General features: G+C 49.7%; 1 protein-coding gene across 5 annotated transcripts in view; it reads left to right on the top strand.

The window, feature by feature from the left end:
* The window catches only part of LOC147635126 (AMP deaminase-like), a 142,173-nt gene extending 122,586 nt beyond the window's left edge, over positions 1-19,587 (top strand). For 4 of the 5 annotated variants that reach the window (XM_086804419.1, XM_086804420.1, XM_086804421.1 and 1 more), the window contains exons 13-20: positions 17,066-17,206; positions 17,345-17,497; positions 17,598-17,651; positions 18,136-18,246; positions 18,345-18,518; positions 18,604-18,684; positions 18,831-18,929; positions 19,034-19,587. In XM_086804419.1, the coding sequence (XP_086660545.1) occupies positions 17,066-17,206; positions 17,345-17,497; positions 17,598-17,651; positions 18,136-18,246; positions 18,345-18,518; positions 18,604-18,684; positions 18,831-18,929; positions 19,034-19,102 (882 nt within the window). In that variant the 3' untranslated portion in view covers positions 19,103-19,587. Of the gene's footprint in view, positions 1-17,065; positions 17,207-17,344; positions 17,498-17,597; positions 17,652-18,135; positions 18,247-18,344; positions 18,519-18,603; positions 18,685-18,830; positions 18,930-19,033 lie in introns of those variants that run through there. The other variant, XR_015266836.1, reaches the window with a different exon arrangement.
* Positions 19,588-21,318: the final 1,731 nt, after the last annotated feature.

The raw sequence follows: 21,318 nt of genomic DNA, 5'->3' as shown, positions 1-21,318 counted from the left end.
AATTCTTTGAAGGTTGGTCCGAAGACTTTCCTTCTGTCGTGTTAGCCATTGGTGCGAAGAACTTTCTTTTATGCTTGTTCCCATGCTCGGTAACGGGTTTTGACTTGGAAGAGACCATTGTATCATCATAGATACGAGCTAAATGAATGGCCTCGTCCAATGTTTTACCTTTGTTATTTTTAACTTGTAATCGGTACGAGTCTGGTAAACCAGCTACGAGAAACCCCAAAAGAGTAGTGGGATCCATCTTTGTAGCTTTCATTTGCAAGTCACGAAACTTCTGGAGGTAGACCTCATAAGTGAGGTGCTGCGAGGTCATGGTCAAAGCTAAAAACCGGGCAACAACATCATAATCATCCTCTTTCTTGAGGAATTCTTTCTTGAAGACGTCTTCGAATTGTGCCCAAGTCGTTGGCTTAGGGTTGAGTTCCTTCCACCAAAGCAAAGCTTTGCCGGACAGGAAACCTGCTGCTAACTGTATCTTCTTTCCGTCATCATATGGATGAAACTGAAAGTGAACTTGCCACTTATGTAGCCACATGTCCAGGATCTCCTTGGTGCGCTGCTTTTGCTCGCCCCCAAACGGTTCCGGAGTAATGTTGGGGCCTAAAGCAGAGGCCAAGGTATCCATACCCGAGAAAGTAGAGAGGGTAGTGGTCAATAGAGCGATGGAGTTCTGCAAAGCTTGCATCTGGGCTGCAATTTGTGCCTGACGTTCCGACGAAGAAGCTTTGAGAACTACTTTGAACTCTTGGAAATCTGATTTTGACACAAAATCGTCAAAAAGATCGGCATCGGTACCTTCCGTAGCCGGCAAGCCTTCGCGTTCCACAAGGGGCTCCAACTCCGATTCTTGGGTCGACATCGTGAAGAGGGTAAGTGGAGAGAAAATTCGATCTTTGCACAATAAAAGTGCGAGTGAACTTGAGAGCTTGAGAGCTTGAAAACTTGAGAGATGTGTGGCAAGAAGCCCACTTAAGGGGTTTATATATAAAGGTTTCCACAAAAACTAAAAAGCCCCCAAAAGCTATTTTTGGCTTTTGCTTTTGTGTTATATATATATATATATATATATATATATATATATATATTCTAGTTTCTTAAAAAAAAACACCTTGAAACCTTGGAGGAGGGGTCTTTTAAACTTTTAAAAAAAATTAAACTCAAAAAAAAAAAAACGTGGGCTTTCTTTTCCTTGATTTTTTTTTTCTTTCCTCCTGGATGAACCGCCGATGTGCTGTCTGCAGACGTCATCTGTTGCCGTCGCTGGATGTGCTGTCGTCGCCTACGTCATCCTCTCATAGGCCTGGCCATAAGGCCACGTGGGCCTGGGCGCTGGCCGTACTTGGCCTGGGCGCCTGCCCGCCTGGCGGAGGCGCAGGCCTGGGCTGGCTACGCAGGCCTGGGCGCCTAGCTTGGCAAGCCTGGTCGCTTGGTCACGCAGGCCTTAGGCGCCTGTAGCCGCCGGTAGCCCATCGCCTGCAACACCCGCTAGCTCCTCGTGATCGTTCTTGATACAAGACTCGAAACCTGCAAACAAACGAACAAACAAACAACAAGGGGATGCAGGCCTGACTCACCTCCCAACCATGACAGCCGTGGGCAAGCCCACAGTCTTGGCTGTCCCAACCGAGCCACGAGCTGAGCTAACTAGGTTGACGTACCGACCAATCTCCTCCTCGCGACGTCCCATACCGCCATGAAGCTGCCCTCGCGGGCCTCGAGATCGTTGCCGGCCTCGGCTGCGTAAAGCAGGTGCACGTCTGCACTAGATCCAGGCTCCAAGACCATAGAGCTCTCACAAACTCGCGAGACTCTCTATATCCCAATAACTAACCTTGGCCACCCTTTTATAGGCTCTTGGCAGGTCATCGGGCGTCCACACTTGGGCGCCCGCCCGTCCATACTTGGGTGCCCACCTGTGAGTCTATCCCTAACTCAGCTCGTTAATCAGCCTGCCTAGTTCCAAGCTTCCCCAAGCCTCGAAACTAGTCTTGCGTGCGTGTAGCTCACGATAGATACACACTGTGCACATGGGACCACCTCCACCTGGCGTCCTGCGAGAGTGAATGTCAGCTGATTTCTGCCCTGTCTAGATGTATGAAAGACCATAACCTTGGTTTTCCCAAGGTTCACAGTAAGACCCCTCTATGTGCAGAAATCATGGAGTGCATGTAGATGCTGCTGTAGACCTCCTGGAGACTTAGACACTTATACAATATCATCAGCATAAAGCATAATATATACTGAGGTACATGCTAAATCAACTCCATCTCCGCCTCCCCGTGTAATGAAGTCAACCACCTTATCAATGTATAACCCAAATAGCGTGGGGGAGAGTGGGCATCCTTGCTTCACACCAATGGTGCTAGCAATAGTCTCGGACATACCTCCTGGGCAAATCACTCACCCAAAAACCTGCTCATATAATGCATAGATGCCCCATGTCATATCTGCTGGTATGCCAAGAGAGTGTAGGCGTTGAAAGAGCCTCTCTCGTGGTATTGTGTCAAATGCCTCGTGGAAATCCACAAAGCAGCAATAGAGCTTTCTCTTCCTCACTCTGGCCTGATCAATCATACCACGCTGAGAGAGAGAGAGAGAGAGGTTTTTCAACGTTTGTAGGAGGCCAAAATGGACTATGAGACCAAGAAGGTACAATCTGCAATAAGAGATGCGGAGAGCATCTCCAAGAGCTAGAAATTTATATTAATGTCTACAAAAGACCAAAATGACCTATGAGACCAAAAATTACATCGTGTCCATGGAATACATCATCATCGATACTAAAAATAAAAGAAAGGAACAAGAGCTGAAATGCCAAAGGTGATCCCAATACAAAGAGGGTGAAGCTCTCACATCACCCTAAAATATCGCGCATAGGGCACTGCATCATGGTACCCAATGTGGTAGAGCTAAGCCGACGGGAGAGTCTTGTGGTGGTGGGAAATGATGGTTCTCATCCTGCTGTGGTTACATGAGTGTGGGTGGGGGCCATGGGGCCGGGGACATCAGGCTCTGTATAGCTCGATTGCTCTATCTAGTGTCACTCCTCTCGGCCGAGCTCCTGCATCAACCCGGAGGTCTAGTGTAGTGGGTTGATCTGCTCTCGGAGCTCTCCTCTAGAAGTTAGTGAGAGCTCTCTGTGCTGGTCAAACTCATTTCATTCGTGTCCACCTGGGAACTGTACGATTTAAGCGTTTTTAACCCAGATTTTTTAGTTTTTTTTTTTTTTTTTTTTTTTTTGGGGGGGAAAAACGATCCTTCTATTAGTTAATGAGAAAACGCCATATGGCTACAAAGCTCACCTCGCAAGGAGGGATAAAAAACACAATGAACACCTGAGCTCCCCCCCGTGGCTGGCCGCTCTCTGGGGGGGGCTACCTAGTAATACATGATGGAGGTGAGAAAAGCCAAACTGGCGGTCTATAGTGCCAAGTGACATCCTCGTCCCTCGCGGCGGTGAGGAAAGGACCAGGCTGCCAAGTGCGGAGGAAAGCCTTGCGGCGCCCTCTCATGCGATCCGAGTCGCCCTGGAGTTTCCCCCAGTGTCCTCTCAAGGTGTGAATGATGTCCACCCAGAGGGCCTGTATGACCTCCGCCGGTGGGGTCGCCTGGTGGTCAATGGCCTCCCTGCATCGGGCTCTCCATATGTGCCAAGCCGTCATGCTGCTGATCATCTCCCATGTCTGCCCGACCCCCTCTTGAGAGGCTGCCGAAGAGAAGTCTGGTGTCGGAACCACCGCCATCGCCCTGTCAGAGACCTGGATGGTCACACTGCCAGGGACGTCCTCATATCCAAGTGCAGGGCCGCTGTCCGTGGCCCAAGCCACCGCACCCCACGTCACCAACATCTCACCTGGTGAGCCTGCAAAAACCATCCTGAGAGCGCGCTGCCAGACCTGTTGTGCCTGTGGTGGGCAATCCCATAAGCAGTGCCGCTGTGACTCCTGTGCATGGCCGCACCGAGGGCAGGACGCTGGGTGTCTGCCTAAAGCTAGCCAAGCCCCCACAGCCAATCCTCTATGCGCTGTAAGCCAGAGAAAAAGCGTCACCTTCCGGGGCTGAAAACTGGCCCAAAGGCGCTGCCAGAAGTCCCTAAGAAAGGCAGGAGAGAGCCCCTGTCGCCGCCAATGCTCGGCCGCTGCCGGGGTGCTCGCTATCCTGTGTCTCTGAATCCGCCGCCCCAGCCTCGCTGTGTACTGAAAGAAGGGGATGGCAGGGCTGGTAGGGGCCGAGTAGGGATCTCGCCAAAACCACTCACCTGGATCCCACTGGAGGCGAATAAGAGGCCTGCTGTCCCACGCCCATAATCTCCAAGAGCAGTCCTCCCCTATCGAGGCCGGTGAGGGGTCTACATACCACTGCCTCTGATGAAAGCCGACCACCCGTACCCTCTGAAGAATACAACCCTGGAGCCCATCCAAATCCAGTCGTGTCCTCTGGAGCTGGCCACCCTCTCCCACCTCGAAAGTGAGTGGGGAGACGCTCTCCGCTGTGCCGCAGACCGCTAGAAGGATCTCATGCCGAGTAAAGACACCCATCCACTGTGGAGGTGGAGGGTCCTGTACTGGGGTCCGCCACTCCCGGGGGATGGCCGCCTCAATGTCCTGTCTCATCAACTCTCTGCCCCTCATCCCACTGAGCCTGCTCTCCTGAACCTCTGGAGGCAACTGCTGAAAACATATCCAGTCGTCTAGGGACTGGGCCGGGCCGGAGCTCAACGGGCCCCATGACACGTGAGACCGCGAGCCAACCATATGGCCACTGGGAAGTCGAATCAAGGGGTTCCAGATCAATGGCTGCCGCAAGCGTTCCTCATCGGTGCCCGGGGGAGTCTGGAAAAGGGACGGCCTCAGATGCGCCCAGGCCCTCAGAAGGCTGGCTGCAAAACGCTCCTCGAAGCCAAGGCCCACTCCTCTGGATCGCTGCTCCGTAAAGATCCACCTGATGCTGGGGGTCCAGGGGCCGCTAAGAGAAGGAGTGCGGCTGAGCATCCTGGAAACAAGAAACTCCTTCCACGGCTCAGCGCCTGGCAGGAGACCACGAACTACCAACTTGCCAAGCAAAGCACGACTTTGGCAAATAGGATCTACAATGCCCAGGCCGCCTCTCTCCCTCGGCTGAGTGATCACAGCCCATGCCACCTTGGCCCTGGCGGGTCGCCCGTCGCCTCCGGACCAAAGAAAGTTCCTGATGAGCCTCTGCACCTGGCCAATGCACGCCCGAGAGAAGGCCCAGCAAGAAGTGATGTACCACATGGTAGCGAGCAGAACCTGGTTGGCCACAACTACTCGGCCAGCTAGAGATAAACGAGCGGTACTCCAATACAGAAGCTTCTTCCGAATACTCAGAAGAAGGGGGGCTATCTGCTGCTCCGGAGATATATCAATGCCCACATAGCATCCCAAATAACGCACTGTAGTGCCGGGGGGCAGCCACTGAAAACCATCAACTGGCCTCCAAGTCGGGGGGGGCATAGAACTGACCCACAGCCCACACGACTTGTGCTAGTTGATCAAAGCGCCCGAAGCTCTGCAAAACCTGTCCATGGCTGAGGCGAAGCGGCGGAGGTTCTCCTCACCTCCCTGAAGATAGACAGCAGTGTCGTCCGCAAACTCCGAGTCTAGGAGCTCCTCCGAGGTGCGGATGGGAAGCTGGAGGCCCCTCAAACCTGTGTCCTGTGCCGTCAAGAAGGTGCTCATGGCCTCCGCCACAAAAAGAAAAAGAAAGGGCGCCAAGGGGCACCCCTGCCGCACCGAGCGCGAGAGCTGGAACCTCTCTCCGCACACGCCCTGTATCAGCACCTGGCTATGAGCCGAAGTGTAGAGTGCAGAGACCCGACGAATCCACTGAGGGGGGAAGCCCATCCTCTCCATAGTGCCTTCCAGAAAGGCCCAGTCCACCCGATCATATGCCTTCTCAAAGTCGAGAAGGAGCACCGCCAGATCCTCCTGTCGAAATCTAGCCAAAGCCGTAGCCTCCCAGAAAGAGAAAATGTTATCCAGAATGCTCCTATCCTGGATGAAGCCTGTCTGCGTGGAGTGGATGATGTCCGGAAGGTGAGGCTGAAGCCGCCTGCTGATCGCCTTAGCTAGGACCTTGTAGGCCGTGCCTAGCAAGGTGATCGGTCTCCACTGTCTAATCTCCAGTCTGTCTCCTCCCTCTTTGGGGATCAAGTGGATCAACCCCTCTGCCATGCTGTCCGGCATGACTCCCGTCTCCATAATCTCCTGGAGTGCCAATCTGAAGCCCCTATGAAGGAGGCCCCAGTATCTCTGGAAGAAAGCCACTGAGAGACCGTCCTCTCCTGGGCATTTGCCCCGAGGTAATGCCTGCAGAGCCTCCTCTAGTTCCGTATCCGAGAAAGGGGAGAGAAGGGAGTGCTGCAAATGGACCGGCACTACCGGTCTCGTGAAGCTCCAGACCGCCTCCCTAGCCTCTCTCACCCTGTCGTCTGCTGGCTCAGCAGAGAGAAGATCCCTGTAAAAATCTGTGGCTATCGCCCGAACCCTGGGGGGATCCACCACAACCTGGCCATCAGCCTGGCGAAGCCGCCTGAGACCCTCGTCTGAATCGAGGCCCATTCGCCTCAAAGAAATCCCGAGTCACTCTGTCTCTAGCCTGAGTCCAAAAAGAAGCCCGAGCATGGAATCGAAACTCCACCCGCCTCTCCTCGATGGATCTGATCTCAGTGCGGGCTGTCTCCATCTGCTCTGAGATCCAGGGGCTCAGAGGATCTCTCTCCTGGAGTCTCTGAAGGGACGCTAGACTCCTCCGTAGGCTCCTCTCTGAAGGCCTCCAGACGGTCCAAGGCAGCCAGTCTGAGCATCCGACTGATCTCCTGCAAGCCACTGGCAAGATCACTGGCTGCCGATCCTCTCCTGAACTGCAGCTCCTGCCAGACCTGCTCAACTCTGATCGCGATCTCAGGCTCCTCTATGAGGCAATCTGGAATCCGGACGCTCTGGCCCCGCTCTCCTCTCGTAGGGTCCTCAATCTGGAGAAGCACTGGGAAGTGGTCTGAAAGCGAGGAGCCTGCAAGAATGCCCACGGTGCCACCTCTATCACAAGCCCACTCATCAATGTAGAACCTATCGATGCGAGAGAGGTTAACTCCTGTGGCCCGTCTATCCGAGCGCGAGAAAGAGAGACTCCCCTGCAACCTGCCAAACTCCGGGAGAGTCCACGGATCCTGGCCTCTCACCTGTAGCACAAGCTCCTCCCAGGCAGCGAGCTCTGGCCCATGAATGGTCTCCTGGCTGCCCCCCAGCCTGTCCTCTGCATCCTCCAGCATGTTGCAATCCCCTCCTAGGCACCAGTGGTCTGCCAAGGGGAGGGATTGCCTAATGGTGCTCCAGAACTCAGCTCTCCCGGATGCCCCGTTAGGGGCGTAGAAGTTGAGGAAGCCAATGCGATCTTCCCCAACCCGAAGGATGATCCACTGCGCGCGACCCTGAACCAGGGTGCCAGAGTCCACAACCTCGGAAAGAAGCTGCTCGCTGACTGAAATGCATACTCCGCCCTGATTCCCCTGGGGGCCATATGCCGGGGACCAAAAAGTGTGACTCCTGCCTGGCAAGATCTTCCCGCAGGTGCGGGTACGCCCGGCAGAAAGGTGGTGCTCCTGGATGAAGAGGATATCTATGGGTCCTCCAACGAGAGCCCTCTGGATCTCCTGGCGAAGTCTGCCCCGACCAATGTAGCAGCGACGTCCACCGAGACCCTGGATGTTCCATGAGAGGATCCTCATGGATGAGCTGTGGCAAGTGAAGCAGCCACCACTGGCTCACCCCTCTCAGCCGGTCCGGATGATCTGCCCTCCACTCTGTGAGTCTTGGGCGCCGGCTTGGAAGGAGAGTAGTCACTGTCTGTCCGGGTGCGGAGTCTCTCCAGAAAGAGGGTGACCTGAGTCTGTGTCCAGCTCCACTCCGCCTTCGCCCTGTCCAGAGCATAGGCGTGAGACCACTCCTCTGCATATAAATATCGAAAGGTAGGCTGCACCCTCGGGGCGGCATGGAGGAGAATCAATAGCACCGCCTCAACTGATGTGTGGACCGGATCCACCCGCCAATCTCCTATACCAAACAGGCTCATGCGGGCTGAGTGTAGTCGGGTCTGCAATAAGTCCGTGAGCCCCAAGTCACTGAAGTGGTGAGAAAACTCCAGTATCTGGTCACGAAGAACTTCCTCTACAGAGTTGCAGTCCCATGCTGTGTCTGGGGCAACGCTGAGAGGAAAGGAGAAGGCCACCATGCTGCTCACCACTGAAGGAGAACGAGAGGGATGGCACACCACGCAGACTCGCAAGGGCGCGACCAGTGTCTCGAATGGGCCAGCATCCAGCTGGAGGCACCTGAAAAAACTGTAATCCACTGGAAGCCCCATCACTCGTGGGGGCCCCCCCGGGGAGGCTGGAGAGAACTCTGTGGCGGGCGAAGCTAGGATCGCCATCTCCACCGGCCCGGAGAGGCGGTGAAACAACCGCTGGACTGAACTCTGGCCTACCCCGCTGCGCTACCCCGGGGCAGCGGGTGGTCTGGCGAAATATCCTGGAGAGGCCGAAGGGGGGATGGGGGCTCGCGGCGAGGAGGGGGGGGAGCGAGTGGAGGATGGAAAGGCATCTGCCAGAGGATAGGAGTCAGGGGGGGCCGCAGGGGGAGGAGGGAGGGGGGGGGCGGGGGGGGGGAGAGGGGGGGGAGGAAAGAGTGCTCTCCGGGTGGGGGGGAGGGGAACCGGGGGTCGCAGAGAGCGGTCGGGGATCCTCAGGAAACTGCTCCAAGGAGGGGGCGGGGCCCCCCGGGGGGGGAGGCGGGAGTGGTGTCTCCACGTGAGAGGCTCCACCATCGGCCTCAACAACGGGCACTGAGTCTGAATCCTCGTCCATCGGGGTGGGACCTGCAGGCCGCCTATCCCTGACTGGAGCATAAATGCGGGTAGGTGCCTGTACGCCAGCCGGAGTCGCCTGTCCACCAGCCTGTCCGCCAGCCTGTGCTGCCTGCTGGCGTCTGCGACGGTCCCTGCGGGCCGGGCGTTTCCGCCGGCGAACCTCCTGCCAGCCGCCAGTCTCCTGGGTCTGCGCGGCGTTCTCCGCTGGAGCCTGCTCGTCCGATGGTGGTGCCTGCTGTGGCGAGCCAGGGATGTCGGGTCTCGGAGGTGGATGGCCACCTCTCGGGTCTCCTGCAGTGGGTCCAGAGGCCGCATAGCGTGAAGGATGAACCCCCTTGCGGGGGCATGCGCGTGCGAGATGGCCCATCTCCCGACATATGAAACACTGGCCGGGGAGGCCCGAATACTCCACGCGCTGTATCAGATGTCCTCCAGAAAGACGAGGGAGGAGGATCGTCTTCGGGAGGGACTCTGGTGACGGAACCACAACACGAATGGCCGGGAGTCCTGCTGCCCGAGCAACCACTGAGGCCGCGGTCTGTGGCACCTCCACCACTTGCCCGAAAGCCTTGCCTATGGACGGCAAGAGGGGCAAGTACTCCCTTCGGAGACCTGGAAAGCAGACGGTGATGGGGAATCCAGTCGCGCCTGCCAGTGGATCAGACGATGGGTCGAAACCGTGGGTCCACCGTGCAAAGAACGCCCGAGAGGAGCGTAGGGCAATGGGGCTCCGAGCCAGCACCCTCTGAGCTGCTGGAGGGGACTCGAACTCCACCTGGTAGTAGCCGCGGCCTAAAAAATCCACGCTGACGATTCTTGCAGTCTCGCCAATGAGGCTACCCTGCAGTAGGTCGCGTAGCTCTCTCCGCATTGGGCGGCTACCCACCACCTTGCAAACCAAGGAAGAGGCCTCCAAGGAAGAAACGGAGGACGTGAGAAGCTGCTGCTCTGCATCTGAGAAGTCTAATCGAAGACCTGTATCGGTCGGGGCTGACGGAGAGGCTGCCATGGAGTCCTCCTAAGGGAAAAGACCAGGTACTGGCTGAATCGAAGAGACGAACCCAAGAAAAACCTCTCCACTACGCGGAAATCGCCGAAAAAAAGGGGGACGGGGGGCTGAGGCGGGGAGAAGGGGAGAAGCAGGGACGGGGGGCAGAGAGGCCGACGACGCGAGGAGGGGGGGAAGAAAGGAAGGAGGCGGAAAACAGGGGGGGGAGGCGGAGGCAGGAGGGCGAGGGGGGGCTGTGCAGGGAAGGCGAAGGGGGGGGAAGAAGAGGGCGGCGCGGAAGAGGGAGGCGGGGGGCTGAGAAGGCTGGCGGCGCAGGCGGGGGGCTGAGGGGGGCAGGCGGGAAGAAAGCGGGGGAGGGGAGGGGCTGCGGGGACAGGCGGGGGGCTGGGAAGGCTGGCGGCGACAGCGATGGGGGAGGCGCAGGGGGCAGCAGGCTACGCGCTCGTCAGTAGTTACTTATTCTTTCCAGATTTTTTAGTTTTAACTTGTAAACATTTTTTAATGTGTAAATGATGCATGTTTAATATTGTTTTCCAGGGAAGGCAACATATTTTTGACATATTGTAAACTTATATATAGATTTTGGGGCATGTAACCAGCCCCCCCCCCCCCCCCCTCCCGCCCCCCCTTTTAATTTTTTGTATGAAACGTTTTTGAAATATTTGGATTTGAAAGAAACATTTATGAAACATGTTTCATGAAACTCCTGGCAACTATGGTGGGATGTAGCTCCCGCACTTGCTCATGGAGGGCCCTATTCTTCCTGCGTTTTTCCTTCCTCAAAGTCTCGTGTATGATACTGTGTGGGGGTTTGTGCTTCTTCTCCACCCAATCTTTCTTGGTGGTCTGCAATTCTTCCCGCAACTAATCACTTGCAGCCTTTAGCTGTTCCAAGTCCATCCTTAGACCCTCCTGTATATTATGTTCCCCTTCCTCCACTATATGGTCCTTGACAGTAGCCTTTAGGGCTTCCATTTCTGCCCGGAGTTCCCTATCATTGGGGCAGCCTCTGGCATTGCTTGTTGTTGCATCTGGGTCTCTTTCAACAGCCAAATCTCCTCCTGTTGGTGTTTCAGATTTGCCTCCAGTTCTTCAATCTTGTTATTTTTGCTCTATATCTCCTTGTGGAGGCCTTCCAGCTGTTTTTGGTTAGTTAAGGACCCTGTCCAAGACCTTCTTTTGGTCGATCAATGCCTTCTTGGTGTTGTCCTCCATGGTCTTGATGTATGCCTTTAAACTCCTGTTGGTTCATCTTGGCTATTCCCCCCCTGGTTGCTGCCTTGGGGGGCTGAGCAGGATGGGTGGGATAAGAGCTGGAGCCAGAGGTAGAGCGAGGGAGGTGTGTGTGTGTGTGTGCGTGTGTGTGTGCGTGTGCGTGTGTGTGTGTGGTGTGTGTGAACATCCGGTGTGTGTGTTGGTGTGTGTGCGCGCCGTGGGAGAGAGGAGGAGTATCTGCTCGGCTCTGAATTCTGACGCAATCTGACGCGCTCTGATGCGCTCTGACACACTCTGACGCGTTCTGACGCACTCTGACGCACTGACACAATCTGACGCGATCAGTATTTTTCAAGCTTTGCTGTGTGTGTGTGTGTGTGTGAGTGGGTGTGTGTGTGTGTGTGTGTGTCCAGGTGTGTGAGTGTTGCCATCCCGTTGCCCTTCTTTTGTGTATACAGTTGGTGGTTTTGTGTATACAGTCGCTGTTTCTTTCTCCTGCATCTTCAAGTTTCCCACAGGCTTCTCAATCCAGTTTACAGTACAGGTTTTCAAAGCTTTTTTCAAGTTCAATTTAGTTTGCAGTTCAGGCTTTCAAGATTTACAGGGTCCTTGCATAATCTACTTTCAGTTCTGTGACTATTTTGTGTGCATTAAATGGCTACGGAGCAGTTGACATATTCACGAAGGGATAATTCGGTTGATATTAACAAGAGGAGACATCTTGCAAAAGATATTTCTGATGTGCAGCAAGAATCACAGGATGCACAATTTGTCTTTGATGCATTATATGATGATTTTGTGGAAAGCAGGCAAAAATGGTCGGATCCCCCTCCTGTGTTTAATTTCAAAATTAAGCTTCCCTCGATTGTGTCCCGTCTTAAGAAATATTCTGAAAGGGGCATTATAATCTTTTTTCCGGGACGTATGCCGTCGGCTCAAGATGTAGCCCAATGGATTCAATCCATTGTGGGCGGTTCTTTTGTGGATGGGGTGCACTTTGCTGCTCGTGGATTTTATGATGTGTTGCTTGCAGATGCTAAATATAAGCAACTTATGCTGGAAGCTTCCCCCTTGATGTTTGGTCCGCAATTGGTACATGTGCTTCCTTGGTCCCCGACCAAGGATTATCAATCTTTGATAAAGCATCGATGTCCAGTTTGGATTGAGGTGGTTGATTTCCCAGAATATCTTAGGGAACAACTGCCAGAAATTGCGGCTGCTTTGGGGAAAGTGGTATGCCCACCTCGACCTACAGGGAACAAGAACAGATTTTGTATTCTGTGGGACACTGATAAGGATCGTCCGTCTGCTTTGGCTATTGAGGTAGAGGATGTTAAAGGAATGGGGGCACGTTATTTTAAACTGAAATGGGGAGTTTTTGCAGGTGCCTGCTTTGCATGCCATAAATTTGGTCATATGGCCTCTGAATGCCCCACAGTTTTGCATCCTCCTCCGCCTGCGGCTGTAATGCCTACTATAGTAAAGGATGACGTGACTCAAAACAAGGAGGTTACTAGACAGGCTCCTCGCAATGGGCAGGCAGGTAAAGACAAGGGAAAGGCCAAAATGGTTGCTTCTACAAGTGTTATAGGGGTTTCCTCTTCTTCTCAGAAGGAAAAAGGAAAAGAGCAGCATGATTTGCAAACTTTAAAAAAGACTGTCGTACCTCGTCGTCAGTCTCTTTTAACAAGAAACTGGACAGCCACTAATCATGCTAGTACTTCAAATTCACCGTTTCTTTCTTCTTCGGTCTCAAAGTTGTGGTCGGACATTGTCAGAGGTGGTCCATCGGGCATGGACTCGGCCCCTAAATATGCGGATATTTTAATGCATGAGGGTCAGCCTTCGGGGTCTGATCCCACAGAAGACATGTCAGACACTTGATCTTATGTTTTTTCTGCATTGTACATAATCTGTATATATATCATGTTTAATGCTCCAATAAAATGTTTTTCTTACAATACTAGAGGCCTCTGTGATCATAATAAATGGAGGCAGTTTTGGCATTATGTATATAAGATGCATCCACATATAGTTTGCTTGCAAGAGCATAATCAGCATGCAATGACGGGTCAGGATGGTCATTTTGCTGGATATGACATTTTTTATGCCGGTTCTCGAAACTTCTCAGGGACTGCAATGCTAATTCGGCATGAGCTACAGCCTATAGTGGTACATAATGATATGAATGGACGATGGATGGTGGTTCAATGTTGTCTATATGGCCAAATTTTTGAATTTGCCACAGTTTATGCTCCTCAGCGCTCTTTACATCGTGCTCAAATTTGGAAAGAGATTGATGATTATCCTTGGTTACATAATGCTTTTATATGTGGTGACTTTAATAATGTTCCTTCTCCAGAGTATAGTTCCACTGGCCGCATACATATGCTTGGGACAGAAAGATCAGCATGGGAGGATCTTATATCTAATCATAGTCTTTTGGATTTATGGTGCCATGTATGTCCACATGATGCAGGGTTCACTTTTAATCATAATGCTTTTAAACATATTTGGACCCGATTGGATAGATGGTATTTACTCCATGCGGATCAATTTGATGATTATATCTGTAAAATGTGGATAGATCGGACACTTTGTCTTTCAGATCATGCCCCCTTATGGCTGGGACTATATTTTGATATGCCATGTGATGAATTTTTGGCTTCCCGGGCTCGACTGCTCATCTTAAATCATAGCTATTTGCAACATGATCATTTTAAAGAAATGGTTCTCCATGCTTTGGTACCACTTTACCATCAGATTTATGAGGACATTGATATTGCGTGGTTCCATTTTGTTCATCGCATGCAAGCTGTGATTATTGACTATGGGCGGTCTTATATGCATGATATTCGTGAAGCAGTCTTGCAGGCAAAACAAACATGTGAATGCCTCACTGCTACTGCTCAACAAAGGCTTCTCCTACAGTGTGAGCAAGATAATTTATTGCAGGCAAAGAATGTTATTATGCTAAACGAGCAGCGTAAATTACAAAAGTGGATGGTTCGCTCTCGTCAAAGGGCATTGCTGGATAAAGGTTGCTCTTCTAAACAATTTTTCAAAAGTTTGCATCAGTCCAGGGAGAAAGAGAATATTTGCAGAGTTAAAAAGTCAGATGGCCAATGGTCTGATTCTATGCAAGAGTTGGCTGACTTGGCTAAATGCTATTTCTCTTCTCTTTTTGCCTCGAACTCGGAAGTTTCTCCAGAGGTTTTAGAGGCCCATTGTAAACTTTTGCAATATGTGCAACCTATTATCTCGCCCGCCGATGCAATGGTATTAGAGGAACCTTTTTCAGAAGAGGAATTAAAGGAAGCCTTGCGTTCGATGGGTAAATGCAAATCACCTGGCTGGGATGGTTTGACTTTGGAATTTTTTATTGCCTTCTGGCCTTTTCTGGAAGAGGTGATCTTATTCATGATCAATAAAGCATGGCAAGATGACTGTTTGCCAATGTCTTGGAAGCAAGGATTAGTCAAGCTTTTTCCTAAAAGACATCTTTGTGAATCCTTTTCGCATTGGCGTCCTATCACTCTTATGCCAGTTATTTATAAATTGGTTACTAAAATGCTGGCGAACAGAATTAAAGGTTTTCTGCATGATGGATTACATCCTGCTCAATATGGTTTCATTCCTCGTAGGCAGATTAATGACAATCTGGCTAATGCATATATTGGTATGGAATATGCCAAGTATACTAAACAGGATGTACTTGTGCTTCAGATTGATATTGAAAAAGCCTTTGATACAGTTTCCTGGGACTTTGTTGCCATGACTATGGCCCAGTTGGGCTTTGGTTTAAAGTTGCAACGTGTTGTGTACTTCCTCTACAGTGATAGTGATGCTTCTTTGATACTTGGCTCTCGGATTACCGACCCTTGGAAATTAGAAAGATCTGTAAGACAGGGTTGCCCTCTGAGTGCGTTGCTATATGCTGTGGCTACTCATCCTTTGCTTACATATCTAGATCATTTGACAGCTTCCGATGTGCTTCATGGATTGCAATTGCCTAATGGCAAACAATTTTTAGCACAGGCGTATGCTGATGATTCTTTTTGTATGCCCCGCAATACGCAATCGGATGTGCAAAGATTAATGGGGGCACTAGAGCTGTTTGGGCAAGCTGCTGGCCTTTATGTTAACTTTCAGAAATCTAAACTTTTGGCTCTTGATGCTCGGTCTTGGCATAGTTTAATTTGGCCAGGTGAAATTCCTTCACAAATGCATGTAGTCAGACACTTGGGCTACCCATTGGGATGGCATATTTCTAATCAGCAAATGACTCAATGGGTGATGCAACGGTTGAATCAGAAACTTAATTACTGGAAGCTTTCTACATGGCCATTGCATGTTCGTTTAAGGATTGTACAGGCTATTGTCATGGCATATATTCAATTCTTTTTGCCACTAATAATGTGGAGAAAAGTGGACATTGATCGTTTTATGTCTTCAGCCATGAGCATTTTTTGGAAAACCAAACATGCTAAGAGGGGCCTTAACCTTCTCTCGCTCAAGAAGCTATGTAGTCCCAAACAGCATGGAGGCTTGAATATCCTTAATATACACTTTCATGCATTGGCACGAAAGTCCACCTTGCTGTTGGAATTTGTATCTCAGAGGCAGCCTTGGGCGATTATGTTGGCAGATATGTGTGTTGAGATGTCCACTAAATCGTTTGGCAACTGGACCATCACGCATTGGGATGCTGTGTTTGGCCATTTTGAAGGCAAGATTGCTGGTTGTCCTTTCTCCACAAAGTTAATTTTGGCATGGAAAAAGCTTACACAGTTTCTCAGCTGGACTCCTCGAGTGAATACTAACTGTAATTCACTGCGTTTGGAAAGCATTCATTGGAGTAGAGTTTTTGAGCGACCTTTGGCTGTGCAAGAGCCTAGAAAAGCTTATTTCCTTGCCAAAAAGGGTGTCTATTTCATTGAAGATGTGCTAGATGATAGTGGCCATGTTCTGTCTTTTATAGATGCTTGTCCTAAATTTGGCCTAAGTCATCATTACCGTCCCCTATGGGAAAAGATTGAGAGTTTGTTGGCCCCTTTTGAGCCTCTTCCCGCTCTTGAAGAGTCGGATAGGTTGCACGATTGGAGCTTGCATAGGCCCATACTTACTCGTGGTCCTTTGTCTCTGCTACAGCTCTCGGTGCATACAGTCTATGGCTTTCTCCTTCCTGAAATTTGGGTTCATGATTATGCAAATGATGCTTGGAGAATGCATAAGCCTTTGGCTTGGTGGAAGAAAAGGCTCAGGATGATATGGAGCAGTAAGATGCCGTTAAAATGTCGGCTTTTTCTATGGCGATGTCTATTGGCTGTTCTGCCAGTTGGCTCTTTCCTGGCAAGGCACCATGTGACATCTTCAGATTGTTGTGTTTGTGGAGCGCATGATGAAACAATTCTCCATCTGATGTGGAATTGTAATGCAACTAAACTTTTGCTGGATCATATAACGGCTCTTCTTCGAGCTCGTTTCCCTTCTGCTTCTTTTGGGAAACATTTTTGGTTGTTTGGTATTTTTTCTCCTGCTCTCAGACAGTATAGGGCTTTTTTTGATTGGCTTCGTTACTGGGCCATGTGGACGATTTGGTACTCCAGGAATCGGGCTGTTTTTGGTGAGCCGCCCATTCAAGCCTTTCACTATTTCAAAGAATCTTTACATCAATCCCTTTATGATTGTCTCTCTCTACATGAGATTGACCCATCATTGTATAGCCTTTTCACGGATATATTTTGATCATGCCCCTGTTCACTATGAACTTTGGCATTTCTTGTATATGATGCTTTTTGTGGGTTTTCCTCATTCTGAGGTTTCCCACTAGTAATCGAAATAATCATTACAAAAAAAAAAAAGTGTGTGTGTGTGTGTGTGAGAGAGAGAGAGAGAGAGAGAGAGAGAGTCACCTAATCGAATGATATTTGGTGCCTATCATGTTTCCAGCTTCCTCGGCTATACAATGTTTATAAAGAAATGGGAATAGTGAACTCATTTCAAAATATGCTGGATAATGTTTTTATTCCTTTATTTGAGGTGACCGTTGACCCTGGGTCTCATCCTCAGCTACACGTGTTTCTTGAACAGGTATGGTCAGGATATGAAGTTCTCATGCTACGTGTTCTTTGTGTTCTGTCATGTATATATGTAGTGATAATGTGCTTACTTTGGTAAGATACAGTGGCATTGTGTACTGGGTGTAATGAGAACATCAAGTTTCCACAGGTCGTGGGGTTTGACATAGTGGACGATGAGAGCAAGCCTGAAAGACGACCTACAAAGCACATGCCGACTCCCTATAAGTGGGACATAATCTTCAATCCAGCATACTCTTACTATGCATATTATGTCTACGCAAATTTGTACACTCTAAACAAGGTGTGTTATGTTAGGAGGGACCCCAATGTGTTCAATAATTTGTAGTGCACGATTTAATCATGCTCATGCTAATTGCTGGCCTTTTTTCCCATCCATCAAGCTTCGTGAATCCAAAGGGATGACAACCATCAAGTTTCGGCCTCACGCTGGCGAGGTAGGATGTCTTGAGATGGAATTTGCAAGACTGATCACTCTCACACACACACACACGCGTGCACGTGTGCACACGCAAATTCTGTGTGTGTGTGTGGGGGGGGGGGTGTGGAGGGGCAATAGTTTGCGCATCAAGCTCCTACAGCAGAGGTTCCCCGTTCGAATCCTCTCCATGCCCCTGTGTGGGCCATCTCATGGGTCATATCTAGTCCACTGGCTAGATGTACTGTCAGATGTTTTCATTTTACTTTTTCGTTCAGTTTTCCATGGCTCAGTATATCCATGGTACCATTGTATTATTTTTGGTCTCATAGGCCCTTGGGGTCTTCCGTAGACGTTAATATAACTCTCTCTCTCTCTCTCTCTCTCTCTCTCTCTCTCTCTCTCACACACACACACACACACACACACACACACATGCATGCACACACACAAATATAAACATGATTTTAGATTTTGGATGCTGAAATGTTTACTCAATGTAGGCAGGTGACCTCGACCATTTGGCTGCTGCCTTCCTTCTTACACACAACATAGCACATGGAAACAATCTACGCAAGTCTCCTGGTCTGCAGTATTTATATTACGTAGCTCAGGTGAATTTTTGTTTTTTCTTCCAAAATAGATTAATTCGTTTACATGCTGGCTCAATGTGCGTTTAAGACAATATTGTCTCTTTTTTCTGTTTTAATAGATTGGCTTGTGCATGTCTCCGCTGAGCAACAATTCACTTTTTCTTGATTATCATCGGAACCCCTTCCCAATGTTCTTTTCTCGTGGGCTAAATGTTTCGCTCTCAACAGACGACCCTTTACAGATTCATCTAACCAAAGAACCTCTTGTTGAGGAGTACAGTATTGCTGCTCAGGTAAGCGCTGAAGTTATCTGGAGAGGTTTTTTGGAAAGAAAAATTTAGCTAGACTCCTCACTAACTGACTATCATGGTTGGCAAGGTATGGAAGCTGAGTCCCTGTGATTTGTGTGAAATTGCACGAAACTCCGTATATCAGTCGGGATTTTCACATGCCCTAAAGGTATATCTATACCTCACCCATGCACTCTTGCATATGTATGTATGTATGTATATGTGTTGTGTGTGTGTGTGTGTGTGTGAAGCAAGGAAAAGTGGAAGCTGGAATAGTTGGTCTAATGCTATTTTCTTTGTTTTATAATACTGCAGTCACATTGGGTTGGGAATAGCTACTATAAAAGAGGTCCCCAGGGAAATGATGTGCACAAGACAAATGTGCCACATATGCGTGTGGAGTTTCGGCATGAGGTTCGGTGCCATGTGTGGGGGAATGATGCTACTTACTGCAATTTATTGTAAGAAACTTGTCTACCTTTAGTTCTCATGTGCTTTTCTTGGATGTATGATTGTAGGTGTGGAAAGAGGAGTTGCAATATGTTTATCTGGGATTAGCACCAATTACAGATGAAATGGAGCCTTGATTCTCTCTCTCTCTCTCTCTCTCTCTCTCTCTCTCTCTCTCTCACACACACACACACACACACACACACACCCAAATGAGAGAGTTATGTTTATGTTTTCTTTCTGTTTTATTTTCCATTCCATGATGAGATATGCCATGGACATTATTGTATCACTTTGGTCTCATATGCCCAGGTCTTTAGTAGACGCTTAATATATCTTTCTTTCTTTCTTTCTCCATCATAGAGAGCTGATATGGTGAGATGTACATTCAGAATGGAGGACCTATGGATCTGTTTGATGTCCGAGTCCCTTTCGGATCCTCACCCTTAAATGTCTCAGATTTAATGGATGTATAGTAGGAGCATGGGGATAGAGAGGACCGCATGCAAACTAAGTCCGGAATTTTTGGTGTGGTAATTCACACATCCAATATAGAAGGCAAATTATGTCAAGCAAAATTATGGTTAAAGGACCAAAAGAATTTGTACTTAAAGGACCAAAAGAATTTGTACTTTCTACCATAAAGTGCCTCTTTTGCAAGGGTGAAGAAATTTGTCGTATACAAATTAGATGCTGATGAGTTCTCAGTGAGCGAGCCCGATCTATCATGCAGGCCAGCAGACGCACTCAATCCAGAGCACTATGACTCTCCATCCGACAAAGATGGATCGAGGAGATTCTCCGTCAATATGGCATGGTCCCATCAGAGAGGCCCGACATTCCCTCCGCAATCCGATCAGTTCTAGTGGAGGCGGGTATCGTCATCATTAGGTGATCATGGAATATCTCACCCTACACACGATCTTCTGCTGATTACATGTACATTAGTGTTAGATTTTTTCTTTTTACTTTTCTTTCAGTTTTCCATGGGAGTTCTCCAGGGATGGTGACATCATTCTCCTGGGGGACCTCAATGCCAGGACCGCCCATAACCAGACAGTATTTTATGATACCTCAGAGGAGATGTTGAGGGAGCTTGATGTTAGGGATATGGGCCTATCTAGACTCTCACAGGATGAGGAACATACAGTGTATGGGCGGTATTTGATAGACATGGGGACGGCACATGGATTGGCCATCGTGAATGGCCTACAGAGATTCCCGACATCGGGCAGTTTCACTTGCTTTCCACATAGGCATGGTGCTAGTACAGTGGACTATGTTATGGCTCAGCCCAGTCTCATTCCCTCTTTTCAGGATTCTATGGTAGGCACTAGGCCGGTTGGAATAGCAGTGGATCATGCTATCTTGTCCTTCACTCTCACATTTCAGTTCAGCACCGCTCCATTGGGACAGGTCTCCACACACACTCGTTATACCTTTACGAGGGAGACTGACACCGTGTACACGGATGAGATATACAGACGCTTATGTGCCGAGGAGCCAGGACGGCCATTAGATGAGCTCACTCAGATATTGATAGATACGCTTCATGCTGCAGCATCAGAGGCATATCCCCATAGTCAGCCTACACGGAGACGATCTGGGAACATGCCCCAGAACAGTTGGTATGATGAGGAGTGCAGAGAGATGAGGATCAAATTACAGAGAGAGGTGCTCATGGGTGTTACCACTCACAGACAGTCACGGATTACCTTCCGGCACCTAGTGCGACGGAAGAAGAGGGCTTATCTTGCTCAGTTAGAGAGGAATTTGTATCAGTTATTTATGAGTCAGGACTCAGGCGAGGCATGGAGACTATTCCATGAGCATTCACCATCACCAGCCATTACCTCCACAGAGATTTGGGGTGAGTATGCAGCATCTCTGTACATAGCAGCAGGACAGCCGCCCCTGCCAGACCCATCGGAGCCACCCAGAGACATGTGCTTTCTTTACTGCTGAGATGGTAAGGAAAGCTATTGACAGGATGAGGACTGAGAGAGCATATGATCATGATGGTTTGGTAGCAGAGCACTTTATTCATGCCAGAGATATGCTTGCAGAGCTTATTGCTATGATGTTTAACAGAGCCATGTGTGAGGGTTTTCCTGAGACTTGGAATATGTCCACGATTGTGCCTATCTTCAAGTCAGGGGATCCCATGCTTCCTGGGAATTATCGTACCATCATGATTGGTCACACATTGGCTAGATTATATGCATCTATTCTTGAGCAGGAGTTGAGTAGATGGGCAGAGAGAGAGGGCATACGTGCATCAGGGCAGGCAGGGTTCAGGAGAGGTTTCTCCACTCTTGACCATATCTTGACACTCAGAGCTATTATTGAGGAG

The sequence above is a fragment of the Cibotium barometz genome, chromosome 10, assembly GCF_041138505.1.
Source record: "Cibotium barometz isolate CiBa-2024 chromosome 10, ASM4113850v1, whole genome shotgun sequence".
NCBI lineage: Eukaryota > Viridiplantae > Streptophyta > Polypodiopsida > Cyatheales > Cibotiaceae > Cibotium > Cibotium barometz.
Note: the sequence above shows the minus strand (reverse complement) of the source record. Positions and strands in the feature narration are given on the sequence as shown.